Here is a 16,002-nt window from a genome sequence, read left to right as displayed (position 1 = left end):
AGAAGACAGAGGGTGGTGGTTGATGGGAAATGTTCATCCTGGAATTCAGTCCCCAGTGGGGTACTGCAAGGACCTGTTTTTGGTCCACTACTGTTTGTCATTTTTATAAACGACCTAGATGAGGGCGTAGAAGAACGGGTTTGTACATTTGCGGACAACACTCGGGTTGGTGGAGTTGTGGAAAGTGCCGAAGGATGTTGTAGTTTACAGAGGGACATAGATAAGCTGCAGAGCTGGGCTGAGAGGTGGCAAATGGAGTTTAATACAGAAAAGTGTGAGGTGATGTACTTTGGAAGGAGTAACAGGAATGCAGAGTACTAGGTGAATGCTAGGATTCTTGATCGTGAAGGTGAGCAGAGAGATCTCCATGTACATAGATCTCTCAAAGTTGCCACCCAGATTGATAGGGCTGTTAAGAAGGCATATGATTTGTTTGCTTTTATTAGTAGAGAGATCGAGTTTCAGAACCATGAGGTTATGCTGCAGCTGTACAAAACTCTGGTGTGGCTGCACTTGGAGTACTGCATGCAGTTCTGGTCACCGCATTATAGGAAGGATGTGGAAGCTTTGGAAAGGATTCAGTGGAGATTTACTCGGATGTTGTTTGGTATGAAGGGAATGTCTGATGAGGAAAGGTTGAGGGACTTAAGGCTGTTTTTGTCAGAGAGAAGAAGGTTGAGAGATGACTTGAGAGATAATCAAACATATAAGATAATCAGAGGGTTAGATTGGGTGGACAGTGAGAGCCTTTTTTCTCGGATCGTGATGGTTAGCATGAGGGGGCATAGCTTCAACTTGAGGGGTGATAGATATAGGACAGATGTTAGAGGTAGTTTCTTTACTCAGAGTAGTAGGGGCGTGGAACGCCCTGCCTGCAGCAGTTGTAGACTCGTCAACTTTAAGGGTATTTAAATGGTAATTGGTTAGGGATATGGACGAGAATGGAATAGTGTAGGCTCAGATTGGTTTCACAGGGTGGCGCAACATCGAGGGCTGAAGGGCCTGTACTGCGCTGTTATGTTCTATACTCTATGTTCTATGAATGGAAAAAAAAATCCCGAATGGTCTTGAAAAAGTGGATGTGGAGTGGTATTTCATCATATGCAGAACTCGGGGCACTATTTTAAAATGAGAGGTTCTCTTTTAGGACTGAGATGTGAAGAACTTTTTTCTGTGAGTTGTGTAACTCTGGAACTCTCTGGCTCAGAAGGCAATGGGATCCTTGAATACTTTTAAGGCAGAGGTAAACACATTCTTTGTTAAACAATGGAATCAAATTTACTCTTTAGTGGCTACTTAAGGCCTCCTGCTACCATTGGTTGAAGGGTGGGGGTGACCAGGGTATACCCTATACCTCTTGTTGGAGACTATTAGTTGGGGACAGTGTACTTGCCAGCTAGGTTCTGATAAATCCTCTCCTTTTAATCCAGCAACAGTGATGATTATTGTTGAGGAACACATGCAGCTCTCAGCAGTGTCTGCCAGCTCCTGTTGGCATTGCTGGGACTAGAAAGAGTGTCTGGCAGCTCTCAGAGCAGGGGCTAGCTTCCCAATAGGGCAGAGGTCTTGGCTGAGCCAAATAAAGGTCCACTGATTGGAACATCAAGTCATGCTTTCCAATCCCTGAAGGCTCACCCGTATCTTTTAAGCTGATGGTGAGTGGCTTTCTGCCTCCACGTAAAATTCCACTCGCTTGTTCTGAACTTAGTGTTGAGTCAGCCAAGTTGTACAGTACCTTCAGTAAGACTGATTTGATTTACATAGTGAGATACACGGGACAAAGTGTAAACAGTTTCTGTTTGGTTGTACAGTTCCTTGAAAAAACAAAGCACAGAAGTTTACATACTTTTCTTATCAGACTTTTCTTTTTAGGCTCAGCAAAAAGAATTGACTGTGCGTCACATGAAGGAAGCTGAAAAGGAAATGTGTCAACGGATAAAAATGCAGAAGGAACAATACGAATCAACTATTCAGCGGCATCTGGCATTCATTGATCAGGTAAAGTTCACAATAAGATTTTAAAATTGAGATTTTAGAGTGAATCTTTTCAAAAATTGGGCTTAAATTAAAGGTCAGCCACAGAGTGCCCTGAAGGAAATTTACCGTTGCTTTTGTAGGCATCTACCAACTTTACCTTTGCTACATTATTTGGTGCCTGTGAAACATGCCAGGTTAACAGTCCATGATTGTTTAGTAAGCCTCAATGAGATTTTCATTTTCTTTATGTAATTTTTTGGTCTTCCTGCTAAAATATTGTTCATAGATTCAGAAATGTAACAGTACAGATTGACCTCACTGGCTTGTTGAGGTGAATTTTACCAAAAATTGGCCAAGTGTCAATTTCAGGGAATTTAATGGATGGCTTCTACTCATGAGCTCCAATGAGTTATTTCATGAAATTTTACTCTGCTCACCTTGTTAAGAATGCACCACATCCCTATGCTGTCACTGTCTCGTTACCTTGTACTCACCAGCATTAATGCTGCCAGGTCTTCTGGATTTATTGCTGCCAGTGCCGTATTTAAACTTTGTGCACACTGATCAAGGGCTTATGCCCAAAATGTTGATTCTCCTGCTCTTCGGATGCTGCCTGACCTGCTGTGCTTTTCTAGCACCACACTCTCGATTGTGTATACTGCAAGCCAGGAAGTGCCTTTCACAGTTCCAGACTGTGAAGAATTGTGCCAGAGATGATGTCAGAGGCAAGTTGCCACCTCGACTTTGCTGATGCAGACCTGGAGAATCTGCTAGACGGGATGGTGGAGAGGAGGGCCATCCTCTTTCCTTGAGATGGCCAGAATAGACCATACCACCAGACGGGGCCTGGTCTGAAGTTGCCACCTGGTTCTGCGTGATGTCCTGATCTGGAGGAACAACTTGTGTAGGAAGGAGTTAATGACCTTTTGTCAAGGGTAAATATCAACACCTCTTTGCTACCTCACTCTCAGTCTAACTTCGCTGCTGCACACTCATTTACCACTTCCTCCATTGTGTGTGGTACTTTTCCTCAATGGCTGTCATCCACATTATTTCCCCAGATACTAATCCTGCACTTCCTACTAACTCATTCGGGACACCTCCCCACCTTTCACCTGCCTGCACCAACACAAGCAGCTTTGTGTGTCCAGTTCATCTCAATCAGCCCCTGTTTGTCTCATTGCAGGAGAAAAAAGCCCACGATATGGCTGAAAGACCCAAAGTGGGTGGCTGGATGTCCAATATTTGTCTCCTCTGCTCATTTAAGGAGAGGATCCTTGAGCTCATGGGAGGAAGGAGACTGCAAGAATACCGAGACCTGCAATCAAGTAAGATTCATTGTGAACTGTGAATGTATTTTTAACAAGCCCAATCTTCTTCCCCTATTTCACCACTCATTCCCTGTCTTGTCTTCTGCAGGCACTTGTGGAATCTGCTCATTGTCCAGCCTCAAGAGAGCAGCCCCTCAAGCCAACATATCTTCCTCCACTCCTAAGGAAGTATTCACAAATTCTTCAGGGGAAGCACTGACCTTCGTTGTCTTCTGGGTCCTCCACCAGCTCAGATAATGACATTTCAGTGTGCTTTAGCTAGAGTCCGGAGCACATTCTGGTGAGCACATCTTTGGCATGTCTGCAGCTTGCCAAGGAAGAAATGGTTCAGGTTGCTGGCACTTGGAGGACTGCTGGAGACCAGGCAGCTGGACAGGGCTTAGGCAGGAGAGGACCTCATGGTGTTGCTCATGAATAACTTAGTCAAAATACAAGAGCTGACCGAGCAGAGCAGTAGCAGCGACACTTGAGGAACTGGATCAAAGATTTGATAAGTCGGCCAATGCTCTCTATTCTGTGCTATCTCCAATGGCAGTTTGGTAACCACCATGGAGAACCAGGTCCAGCACACTCTCTCTGTTAGATATATGTATAGACCTGCATTCTATTGCTGTCTCCATTGGTTATCAGCACTAATGGTAAGGCAGCAGGGGACGAAGGACTTTGACCTCACACCTAGTGCCCCTTCCCCATTGGGAGATAAGGTGGTCAGAAGGCACTCAGCAGGAGGAACACCACCACATACACAAACACTAGCCAACCCCCACCCCAATCCCCATCTTAGGTCAGTACACTCCAGAGCTCCCCCCCCCCCCCAAATCAACCTTGTATGTAACCCCCAGATATTTGGATGTTCAAGCCGACAATGGTAATCCTGCATTTGAATACTCACAGCAAGCCTGGGCCTTGTTGCTATAAAAGCCCGTGGAGGTGATGGCCTGGTGGTATTATCACTAGACTATTAATCTAAAGACCAAGGTCATGTTCTGAGGATTCAGGTTCAAATGAGCTTTGGCGATGACTGGAAGTTGAGTTTTAATTAAATCAGTTAATGCTTTATTCTGTTATGTTCAGCAAGTATTTTTGATAACTATTGGACCAGTTACATTGTTGTTTCAGATATTTTAAATGTGAAAGGCAAGTGGGGAAAAATCCTATGTTTTGGAAGAATGGTGGATCATTGAAGGGATGCAAAGCATCTCAGGCTGCAGCAGATTGGCAGCCACTGATCCACGCATACACCTGATCACACTTGAGGTGCACAAATGCGTACTGATCTTGAGCCAAATTGATTCATAAGCACTCGACTGTAAAGCACAGTTTTTAATGTCTGTCATTTGACATCATTCTAAAGTGCTTTTAGTAACAACACATTAGTTAATCCATAGTACATAACAGTACGAAACAAGTGGCAAGTGCACTGTCGGCCTAAACAAACAATCTAATCTCCTTCACAATTGAAAATAGGCAGTTTAAAAAGGCTATATATTTTTTTATTGAATGGATTAATTTTGCCAGAGGTGCAAGCAGAAAGAGATTGCATAGTTTGACTTGTGTATACCTTGTCCTGACCATTTCTTTGCAGAAAGGATTGTATTCTGTAATATTTAATTTATTTGCAACCATTAGGAATGTGTTATGCAAGTTAATGCACAGTTCCCAGGCAACTGTTAGGAAGCCTTCAGTTCAAGGCAGTTTATTTTCTAAGTAATTGATCCCTAAAGACAAGTCTCCAGGTGGCTGTGGGATGATCAGTATTCTCCTTTGACCCATGAAGTGAAGCTCCCTTTACAAACAACATCACCTGAATTGACCATTTGTCTTCATGTTGCTTGGAAGGTCTTGCTGTGCACAATCTGGGTGGTAAACCTGCCTAAAGAATAATAGTGACTACACTTCAGAAGTACCGTCTTGGCTCTTTAAGATGCTTTTAGGATTTGGAATGCTTTGGACTATTGGACCCTTTTGTTTTAGATTAGATGGAAACAGGCCCTTCAGCCCAACATGTCCACACCGATCCCCTGAAGAGAAATCTACCCAAACCCATTCCCCTACCCTCGATTTATGCCTGACTAATACACCTAACACTCTTGGCAATTTTGGTGGAAATCGAACCTGGGTTTCTGTTGCTCTGAGGCAGCAGTGCTAACCACTGAGCCACCCTGCTGCCCTGGAGCCTGTTACAGTCCAATTAATACTAAAAAATAAAGGGAGAGAAATTAAGTACGGTCACCATCAAACTAATGGGGCAAAGGCTGATCAGTTCCTGACCCTGATCATTTGCACTCTGGGATCCTAAAAGAGATAGCTACAGAAATAGTGGGTGCAATGGCTGCAATTTTTAAAAATTGTTGGATTCTGGAGAATTTCTAGTGGACTGGAAAATTGCTAATATGACACCCCTATTCTTAGAAGCATGGCATTCCAATCAGAACTCTATCAACAAACACATCAAGTTAGACCCCATCTACCACCCCCTGAGAAAAAGAACAGGAAATGGCATCACCAACCCAAAGAAAGCCAAACATATAAATAGAAAGCAGAAATCATCAGCAGTGCTTCGCTTGGTGGCCCACTGAAGATGTTACCTAGTCTGGTGATGAAACGTCTGGAAATTAACCTTCCAGCTCAGCGAACAAACTTACATCCAGAACCTCAACCTGAGCTAAAATCTCAAAACTCACCCCTATTCAAGAACAGAGGGAGGCAAAATGTCAATTAGCCTTACATCTATTGCTGGAAAAGTATTGGAATCAATTATTAAGGAAGTAAAAGCAGAGCATTTGGAAGATCATGATCTAATCAAGCAGTCAGCGTGTCTTCATGAAAGGGAAATCATATTGGACAAATTTGTTAAAGTTTCCTGAAGTCTCAAACAGATCGAATAGTGGGGAACCGCTCGATGTGCTGTATTTGAACTTCCAGAAGGTGTTTGACAAGGGACCTCACAAAAGGTTAAGTCACGAAATAAGAGCCCAGGATGTGAAAGCTAGTATATTGACATAGATAGAGAATTGACTCATGGACTGGAAACAGTGAGTGGAGATTAGGGGTCCTTTCGCGGATTGGTGACCTGTGACCTGTGGAGTTCCCCAGGTAGCAGATTGGCAGTCACTGATTCATGTGTACATCTGATCACATTGGAGATGCATGAATGAGTACTGATCTCGAGCCAAATTGATTCATAAGCACTCGACTGTAAAACACAGTTTTCAATGTATGTAATTTGACATTGTTCTAAAATGCTTTTACTAACAACACATTAGTTAATCCACAGTACATAACAGTATGAAACAAGTGGCAAATGCTGTGAGCACAACTGTTTACAAGATTATATTAATGACTTGGAGGAAAGAAGTGAATGTACTGTAACCAAATTTGCGGGCAACACCAAAATGGGTGGAAAAACTGGTTATGAGAGGGATACACAGAGTTTACAGAGATATTGATAGGTTAAGTAAGTGGGCAAAAAAATTGGCCATTGAAGTATAATGTAGGAAAATGCAAAATTGTTCATTTTGAAAGGGAGAACTAAAGAGCAGAATGTTATTTGAATGGAGAGAAACTGCACAAAGCTGCAACACAAAGGGACTTGGGGGTACTTATGCATGAAACACAGAAAGCTAGCACACAGATGCAGCAGGTAATCAGGAAGGCTAATGGAACGTGGCCTTATTTCAAGGGGGTTGGAATATAAAGAGTAGGGAAGCCTTACTGCAACTGTACAAAGTGCAGGTGAGACCATGTCTGGAGTACTGTGAGCAGTTTCAGTCCCCTTATTTAAGGAAAAGTATCATTTCAGAGAAAGTTCACTAGGATGATCCCTTGTATGGGAGGGATTTTCTTATGAGCAAAGGTACAGACTAAGGCAATATTCATTGGAACTTAGAAGATTGAGAGGTGTCTTAAGGAGCTTGGTAAGGTAAATGCTGAGGGACAAAAGGAGAGGAGGAAATAAGTACAATAACTATTAGGAAAAAAAGGGACTCTGGCCCCATTAGTTTCTCCAAAGACCAGTACGTTCTCTGGACATAATGGAATGCATCCAAGGATGTTTAAAGAAGTAACTACAGAGGCAATATGTGCAGCTGTAGTCACCTTCCAGAAATCCTCAGATTCTGGAAAAGGCCCAGAGAATTGGAAAACTGAAAGTTAAACACCTTCATTAAAAAAGGGAAGGGGATAAGTAAAATCAGGTAACTGAGGGTCAATTTGCTTAACATCTGTTAATGGGAAATTGTTTGAGTTATTATAGTTATAATAGCATAATATTTAGAAATATGTAATATGATCAAGCAATATCATGAAGGGTAAAGAGGCAGTAACAAGTTGAATAGATAAATGATAACCTTAAGACACCTCTCAATCTTCTAAGTTCCAATTAATATTGCCTTAGTCTGTACCTTTGCTCATAAGAAAATCCCTCCCATACAAGGGATCATCCTAGTGAACTTTCTCTGAAATGATACTTTTCCTTAAATAAGGAGACTGAAACTGCTCACAGTACTCCAGGCATGGTCTCACCTGCACTTTGTAGTGGATGTAATGTATTTGGATTTCCATGAAGCATTTGACAAGTTAACACACCTTAGGCTAGTTAATAAGGTAAGAGCCTGTGATGTTGGAAATAGTACGTTAGCATGGGTAGAGAATCAGCTAACAAATGGAAGACAAAGTTGGGTGTGAAGGGGCGAGGTCATTTTCAGGTTGTCACACCGTAACTAGTGGAGTGCCACTAGTGATCAATGCTGGAATCATAAATATTTAATAATATTAATGACTCAGATTTTCTTATGAGCAAAGGTACAGACTGAGGCAATATTCATTGGAATTTAGAAGAATGAGAGGTGTCTTAAGGAGCTTGGTAAGGTAAATGCTGAGAGCATATTTCCTCTCATAGGAGAGTGTCGCATCAGAGGGCATAGTCTCAGAATAAAGAGACACCAATTCCAGACTGAGACAGGGAGGAATTTCTTTCTCTAAGGGTTGAGAGTCTTTGGAACTCCTGGGAACAGAGGGCTAGTGGGGCACAGTCTGAATGTGTATTTAAGACTGGATACATTCTTGATCAGTCGGGAATTCAAAGATTATGAATTCAAAGGGCAGGAAATGTGGATGTGAAGAATGTCAGCTCTGATCCTTTTGAATGGCAGTGCAGGGCCAAACAGTCTACTCCTGTTCCTGTTTTGTATGGCCTTATGGTCTACACTATTTGATGAGTTTGTGGCTCATTTGTATCTGAACTCCACCCACTCATCTTAGGCCTCAAATCTTGAATGAATCAACTTGATTCCATGACAGGGAAATACAATTCTATCTGAGTTCTTTCTTGACATAATGAGCAGGATTGATAAAGGAATACCAGTAGCTCTAGTATATTTAAATGTATCCAATAAGGTGGCACATAAAAGACTGGTGCACAAGATAAATGCACATGTATTGGCGATAATATATTAAAGAGGACTGGCTAATATCCAAGTAACAGAATTGGTGAAGGGTAGAACGGTCTCAAGGCGCTGAATGCCTACTCTTGCCCTTAATTTGTCTGCATGTTTTTATGTCAATGGGTTCAGTTTCCAGTTGGCACACTAACTAGTGGAGTGCCTTAGGGAGCAGAGTTGGGGCTTTAACTGTTTGAAATCTATTTGAATGAGTTAGATGAAGAGACTGAGTGTACTACAGCCACATTTGATGACCACGCAAAGATAGTTGGAGAAGCAAATTATAACAAGGACACAAAGGCTGGAATTTCAGTGGCCTCCCATAGGTCCTGCTGCTGAGACCTCAACCAACACTGGGGAACTGTGGTACTATAGAGGGCCTTTTAAGATTGACAGGCTTTCGGTTCACTGGAACAACAGCCCAGCTCTTTAAACTGGCAGATCCACCTGGAGGGTCAGTAGTTTAGCATTGTTGCTAATAGAGGCTAAAAATCACACAACATCAGGTTATAGTCCAACAGGTTTATTTAAAAGTACCATCTTTCGGAACACTGCTTCTTCATCTGGTAGCTCGTGGTGCAGGATCGGAAGACACAGCTCCGAAAGTATGTACTTTCAAATAAACCTGCTGGACTATTACTTGATGTTGTGTGATTTTTAACCTTGTCCACCCCAGTCCAATACTAGCACCTCCACATCATAGCTGCTGCTAAGGCTGCAAGGGGGAAAAGAGATGCCCTTGAAATGTTGGAGTGCATTTTTTCTATCATGTAGCCTGACCAGGTCATCCCAGCGATCAGAAGGAAAAACCCTTCAGTGGCAGCACTGGAGTTATGAGTTATCGAAACATAGGAGCAGGAGTAGGCCCAATCAGCCCCATAATCCTATTCCACTATTCATTGAGATTGTGGCCCAACTCCATATACCTGCCTTTGGCCCATATCCCTTCATATCTTCTGCTTACAAACATTTATTTATCTCAGATTTAAAACTAACAACTAATCCAGCATCCACTGCCATTTGTGGAAGAGAGTTCTAAACATCTACCACCATTTGTCTGTAAAATGCTTTTTAACATTTCTCCTGAATGATGTGGCCCTAATTCTCAGACTCTGCCCCTAGACCTAGAATCCCCAGCTAGTGGAAATAGTTTATCTTTATCTGTCCTGTCTTTTCCTGTTAATATTTTGAAGACTTCAGCCCTTAGCCTTCTAACTTCTAGAGAAAACGGACCCAATTTGAATGATCTCTAATCATAACTCCTGAAATCCTTGTAAACCTGTGTTGTATTCTCTCCAAGGTCAATGTATCCTACCTATGGTGTAGTGCCCAGATCTCTTCACAGTACTGCAAGTGGGGTCGAGCCAGAGTTTTATATAACTGCAGTATAACTTCTGTATTTTTGTATTCAAAGTCCTTTAGATATAAACACCAGCATTCCATTAGCTATTTTTGATTATTTTCTGTGCCTGCTCATGATATTTTAAAGATCTATGCACCTGAATCCCAAGTTTATTTTGATATCCAGTATATTTAACTTCATATAACCCAAAAAGTACCTTTATCTGCTTTTTAGTCCAAAATGGATAACATCATACTTGCTTTCATTGAACTCCATTCTGCTGCTGTTTTACCCATTCACTTAGTCTATCAATATCCCTTTATAAATTTATGTTATAATCAACATTGTCTGCAATGCTGCCCAACTTTGTGTCATTAGCAAATTCGGATATATGACTTTTTTATGCAATTATCCAAGTTGTTAACAAATAATATGAATAATTGAGGCCCTAATATTGATCCTGTGGGACACCACTGTTCACAAATTGCCAATTTGTGTACCTACTCATTACCCCTACTTTCTGTTGTCTGTCACTCAGCCAACTTCTAGCCACATCAGTAATTTGCTGTTAGTTCCCTGGGTTTCTCACTTTGTTAACAGTTTCTTATGTGGGACTTTATCAGATGCCTTTTGGAAGTCCAGATAAACAACATCTATGACATCCCCGGTCCACTCATATCTTCAAAAAAATTCAATTAGCTTTGTCAGGCATGAGCTACCTGTCATGAATCCATGCTGGCTCTCCCTGATTAACAGAAAATGTTCAATGTGTTCTGGTTTTATATTGTGTAAATTTTTCTTTAAACATCCTCCACTGTTATTTTATGCATTAACAGATTTTCCAGGTTTACTGTGGACAGTCTCTACCTCATCTTGTTAAAGGTGCCTTACCTAAATCTAAACCTCTAGTAGCTGATTCATGCTGTTTGCTTTCAAGCTCTACATTGAATTCCCTCGTGCTGTGAACAATATTTGGTAAATTAGGTTACTAATTAAATCTGGCTCATTACTCATTACTAATTCCAATATTGCTTGTCCCATTGTTGCATCCAGGACATATTGCTGTAGGGAACTCTCCTGGACACACTTCAGAAATTCATTTCCTAAGATACGGGCTTATTGAATTGGGATGAATTTATTAACAGATAGAATTTGTGATGAAGGCCATAAAACAGACTAGTAACCAATGAATAATTTTCAGATTGGCAGACTGTTATTTGGGTGCTAAGTGGATCACACCTGGGGATCTTAGCTATTTGTAAATATATTTTATTGAATTAGGAGGAAGGGTCAAGTCTAATATTTCCAAATTTACTGATGCTGTGAAATTAAGTGAGAAAGTCACGTGAGAATACCAAGAGGCTTGATGGGATTTAGACACTAACTGATTTAGCAAGAAGCTGACAGATGGTGTCTGACATGGGGAAATGTGAAGTTATTTGTTTGAAAGGAGGAGTAGAAGGAACAGAATATTTTTAAACGGCAAGGAACTGTTTTGTTTGTGTTCGTAGAGATTTGGCTGCCTTGTACAGAAAATATGGGAGGCCTTGTGGCACAGTGCCTCTGGGTCAGAATTCTGGATTCAAATACCAGCTCAGGCCATGATGGTGAAGGAAGATATATTCATATCATGGCCAACAGGTTACTGGAATGTTGAGAGAGTCTTCTGGTCATCTGTGCTTGATGTAGAATGAGACCCTTGAAGCTCCAGCCTCTGCAGCAGGCTGGTAACATGTTCAAAAAACAATTACCTGTGGAACTAGACATAAGAACATACTTTGTCTGCTACACCACTAGGCGTGAGAAGATAAAAAGAAGTACAAGAAATATATAAAGCTAATATGCACGTATCGCCAGTAATTAGGAAGATAAATGGTATGATGACACTGAGATGGTAGATTTTTGGATACTAAGGAAATTGAGGGATGTAGGATTGGATGGAAAGATGGAATTGAAGTTGAAGAGCAACTGTGACTTTATTGAATGGCAGATCATGCTTGAGGGGCCATATGTGACTGGTACATTTAGTGGATAATATTGCATTGCATTCTTCCAAGTTAGACTCCGGTCCAGAACTTTCGACAGCAGCAGGTGTCCTGGAATCGTATATCCAAAAATTTGTTATATATGTTAGGAGTGGCATAGTGGTTAGCTCTATTGCCTCAGCACCAGGGATCCAGATTCGATTCCAGACTCAGGTCACTGTGTACGATTTCCATGTTCTCCCTGTGTCTTTGTGGGTTTCCTCTGGGTGCTCTGGTTTCCCTACATGGTCCAACGATGCGCAGGTTCTCTGGGGCGGCAATGGCCTTGTGGTATTATTGCTGGGTGGTTAATCCAGAGATTGAGATAATTTTCTGGGTACCCCGAATACTGTTTAAAAATAGTCTATAATTAAGTGTCTAATGATGACCATGAATCCATTGTTGATTGTCATAAAAACTCATCTGGCTCACTAATGTTTTTTCGGAAAGGAAACTGCCATCTTTACCTGGTCTGGCCTGCATGTGACACCAGACCCACAGCAATGTAGTTGACTCTTAACTGCCCTCTAGGCAATTAGGGATGGGCAATAAACACTGCGTAGCCAGTGACGCCCACATCCCGTGAATGAATAAAGAAAAAAAAATTAGGTACTTTGGCCATGCTAAACAATTGCCCTGTCATATCCAGGAATGTGCGGATTAGGTGGTTAACCATGATAAAAACCCCATGCGGGTTTTCGAGGATGGGTTGTGGGTGTGGGTGGGATGGTCCTCGGAGGGTCAGTGCAGACTCGATGTGTTGAATAGCCTCTTTCTGCTCTGTAGGAATTCTATTTTATTCTATTTACTTGATGTATTCATTATTTATCTTTATGTATGCATTACAGTGTTGACACTATTTTCCTTGTACTGTGCTTTGAACCTTAGGACTTGAATTGAATTAATTAAATAAACAGTGGTAACCATTAGTTTATTCAATTCGTTATGATCTTTCCTGGTTTTTGGACTTTAAATGGCTAACAGCTAATTGAAAACAAATGTATACCTTTCAAATTAATTACATATTAAATACTTTAATATCTTGTAAATATCGCAAAATAAAAATTCTGTGGGTGTTGCTGGTACTCATAGTTGCTGGTATCAGAAATGTGTAATAAGAAATTAAGATAGGAAGTTTAGAAATGATTGGTTCAAATAAATTTCAACAGGTTGATCTCTGAACATGCCTTAATCACTTATTTTCTTATTGATATTTCTTATGGGTGTTATCAGGGGTGGGGATTTAATTTGAGGTAGGAAGGTATAAAACAATAAAATCTTGTTTACAGATGAAAGGTTCAATAAAGTTTCAGCTGGAACCCTTCCAAGCCAATGATTTGTACCACTTAGAAGGACAAGAGCAGCAACTGTATGGGAATACCACCACCTTAAAGTTCCAATCTAAGCAACACAGTTCTTTCATTGTCACTGGAACAGAATCCAGGAATTCCCTTCATAACAGCACTCTGGGTGTACCTATACGGTGGCCCAGTGGTTAGCACTGCTGCCTCACAGCGCCAGAGACCCGGGTTCAATTCCCGCCTCAGGCGACTGACTGTGTGGAGTTTGCACGTTCTCCCCGTGTCTGCGTGGGTTTCCTCCGGGTGCTCCGGTTTCCTCCCACAGTCCAAAGATGTGCAGGTCAGGTGAATTGGCCATACTAAATTGCCTGTAGTGTTAGGTAAGGGGTAAATGTAGGGGTATGGGTGGGTTGCGCTTCGGCGGGTCGGTGTGGACTTGTTGGGCCGAAGGGCCTGTTTCCACACTGTAATGTAATGTAATCTAATCTATACCACATGGATTGCATTAGCTAAAGAAATTGTCTCATCACTACCTTCTTTGGGGCAATTATCAATGGGCAATAAATGCTGGCCACAGCACAAGTAATACATGTATCCCACGAAGGAATATAAGATCATTTATATCTTTGTAAACAGCGGCAGAATAAGGACACCTTTATTTAATCAATTTGGATGGGTTCAGGCAAAAGTAATGGTGAACTTAGTTAACTTGCCACTGGGTTCTTCTCCCAACCCCATATAATATCTTCATATACATTATCTCTCTGTTAAATTTGAAATATGTACTGAAAAAGAATTGCTCCCTGAAGTGGTCCAGCTGTTTAGTCATTATTTTAAGTATTCTCGTTAGTTTCCAATCAGTAGTAAATTTATTATTTTTGATGGGGCAGGAAGGGGATGAAGGCTTTAGAGTGCTTATAATTGGCATTGGTATTCTTGGTAGAGGTGGACAAAATTAATCAGAATTCCACCTCCAATCAGTATCCGGTTACTCCTGCTAAAAGTGTTAGTATATAGGCAATGTGTCACAAGAGGATCAGATTTGGTTATAATACTTCAATTCTTGAGTCAATTGGCACAAGTCTTAAGCACTTTTCAGTGGCTATATAGTGATGTTAGTTGAGGGATAGATATCTGTCAGGATGCTGGGATGAAAACTCGCATGTTTTTCCTTGAATGGTGCTATTCGCCCGTTTTATGTATACGAGAGAGAACAGATAGTGCCTTGGTTTAATGTCTCATCCAGTAATTAGCACCATCATGCACCATGCTGCAGCACTCTCTCCCTTGGTGTTACACTGAATTAGGAACTTAGATTCTGTGGTCACGTCTTTGGAGTGGAGCTTGAACCCATAGCCTTCTGATTCAGAGGCAGGTGCGAGCTGGTGTGCTTTAAGACTGACACCTTATTTCATTGAGCAACAAAAGAACTCATGACATGATTGGCTAAATTACTGTAATGCTCTGGATGTGTGTCATCTGGAAGGCAAATGGAAGACATTTGGCAGAGAAAATTTTGATGAAGTTAGAACTTGACAATAATAATGTTTATTCGTCTTTTGTATTGGGTTAGACTTGTTTTTATTGTTATTCATCCTGAGCTTCATGGTCAGCTCAATTATTCTTTCAAACTGTAAATATTTACCTCTTTGATAAAGTTATGTTATAACTGTTGTAATGCTTATTATACTACAGAATGTATTGATTTTTTTTGAGGGCTGAATTTAAATATACTTTGCTCAATGTTTAGTTATGTTGATAGAATTTTTGAGCTTTTTATTATCTGTTCCTTACAGCTGATAGATGACAAGAAAGGGTTAAGTGCAAAGTGTGAGTCCATGGTAAATGAATTGAAGCAGGTGGACCAGAAATACTCTAAGAAAATCCAACAGATGCAAGAGCAGAATGAACTGGTGAGAGATTCAGACTGCAAATCCATATAATTATGCAGAATGTACAGTATAGGAACAGGATAATTTGCCTCCTCATCTATTCTAGTGCTTATACTCCACAACCTCTTTCCATTTTATTCTTTCTTCCTATTCCTTTTTCCTTTATATATTTGCCTAGATTTCTCTATTCTGTGCAATTCACCTCACCTACTCTAAGTGGTAGTGAGGTCTACATTCTTGCTGCTGTCTCTTTAGACAAGTTTCTCCTTAAATGTGTAATTGAATTTATTAGGAGCTAACTTAAATGCGTAATGTCTAACTATGGACTCCCCCAGAAGTTGAAACATCATCTGTACCTTCATTCTATCGAGGCAAAAGTGAGGACTGCAGATGCTGGAAACCAGAGTTTAGATCAGAGTGGTGCTTGAAAACCACAACAGGTGAGGCAGCATCCGACGAGCAGGAAAACAGATGTTTTGAGCAGAAGCCCTTCATCAGGAATATAGGCAGGAAGCCTCCAGGGTGGAGAGATAAATGGGAGTGGGGTGGGGCTGGGGAGAAGGTTGCAAAGAGTACAATAGGTGAATGGGGATGGGGATGGAAGTGATAGGTCAGACGGGAAGGTGGAGTTGATAGGTAGTATGGGAGATTGGCAGGTAGGACAGGTATTGAGGACAGTGCTGAACTGGAACGT

General features: G+C 41.2%; 1 protein-coding gene across 4 annotated transcripts in view; it reads left to right on the top strand.

Annotated features, from left to right (window-relative positions):
- The window catches only part of cep131 (centrosomal protein 131), a 131,900-nt gene that overhangs the window by 62,781 nt on the left and 53,117 nt on the right, over window positions 1-16,002 (top strand). For all 4 annotated transcript variants that reach the window (XM_043714982.1, XM_043714981.1, XM_043714980.1 and 1 more), the window contains 2 exons: window positions 1,873-1,998; window positions 15,213-15,329. In XM_043714982.1, the coding sequence (XP_043570917.1) occupies window positions 1,873-1,998; window positions 15,213-15,329 (243 nt within the window). The remainder of the gene's footprint in view (window positions 1-1,872; window positions 1,999-15,212; window positions 15,330-16,002) is intronic.

The sequence above is a fragment of the Chiloscyllium plagiosum genome, chromosome 24, assembly GCF_004010195.1.
Source record: "Chiloscyllium plagiosum isolate BGI_BamShark_2017 chromosome 24, ASM401019v2, whole genome shotgun sequence".
NCBI classification, from domain to species: Eukaryota; Metazoa; Chordata; class Chondrichthyes; order Orectolobiformes; family Hemiscylliidae; genus Chiloscyllium; species Chiloscyllium plagiosum.
The sequence above is the reverse complement of the archived record's forward strand: the minus strand, read 5'-3'. Positions and strand labels throughout refer to the sequence as shown.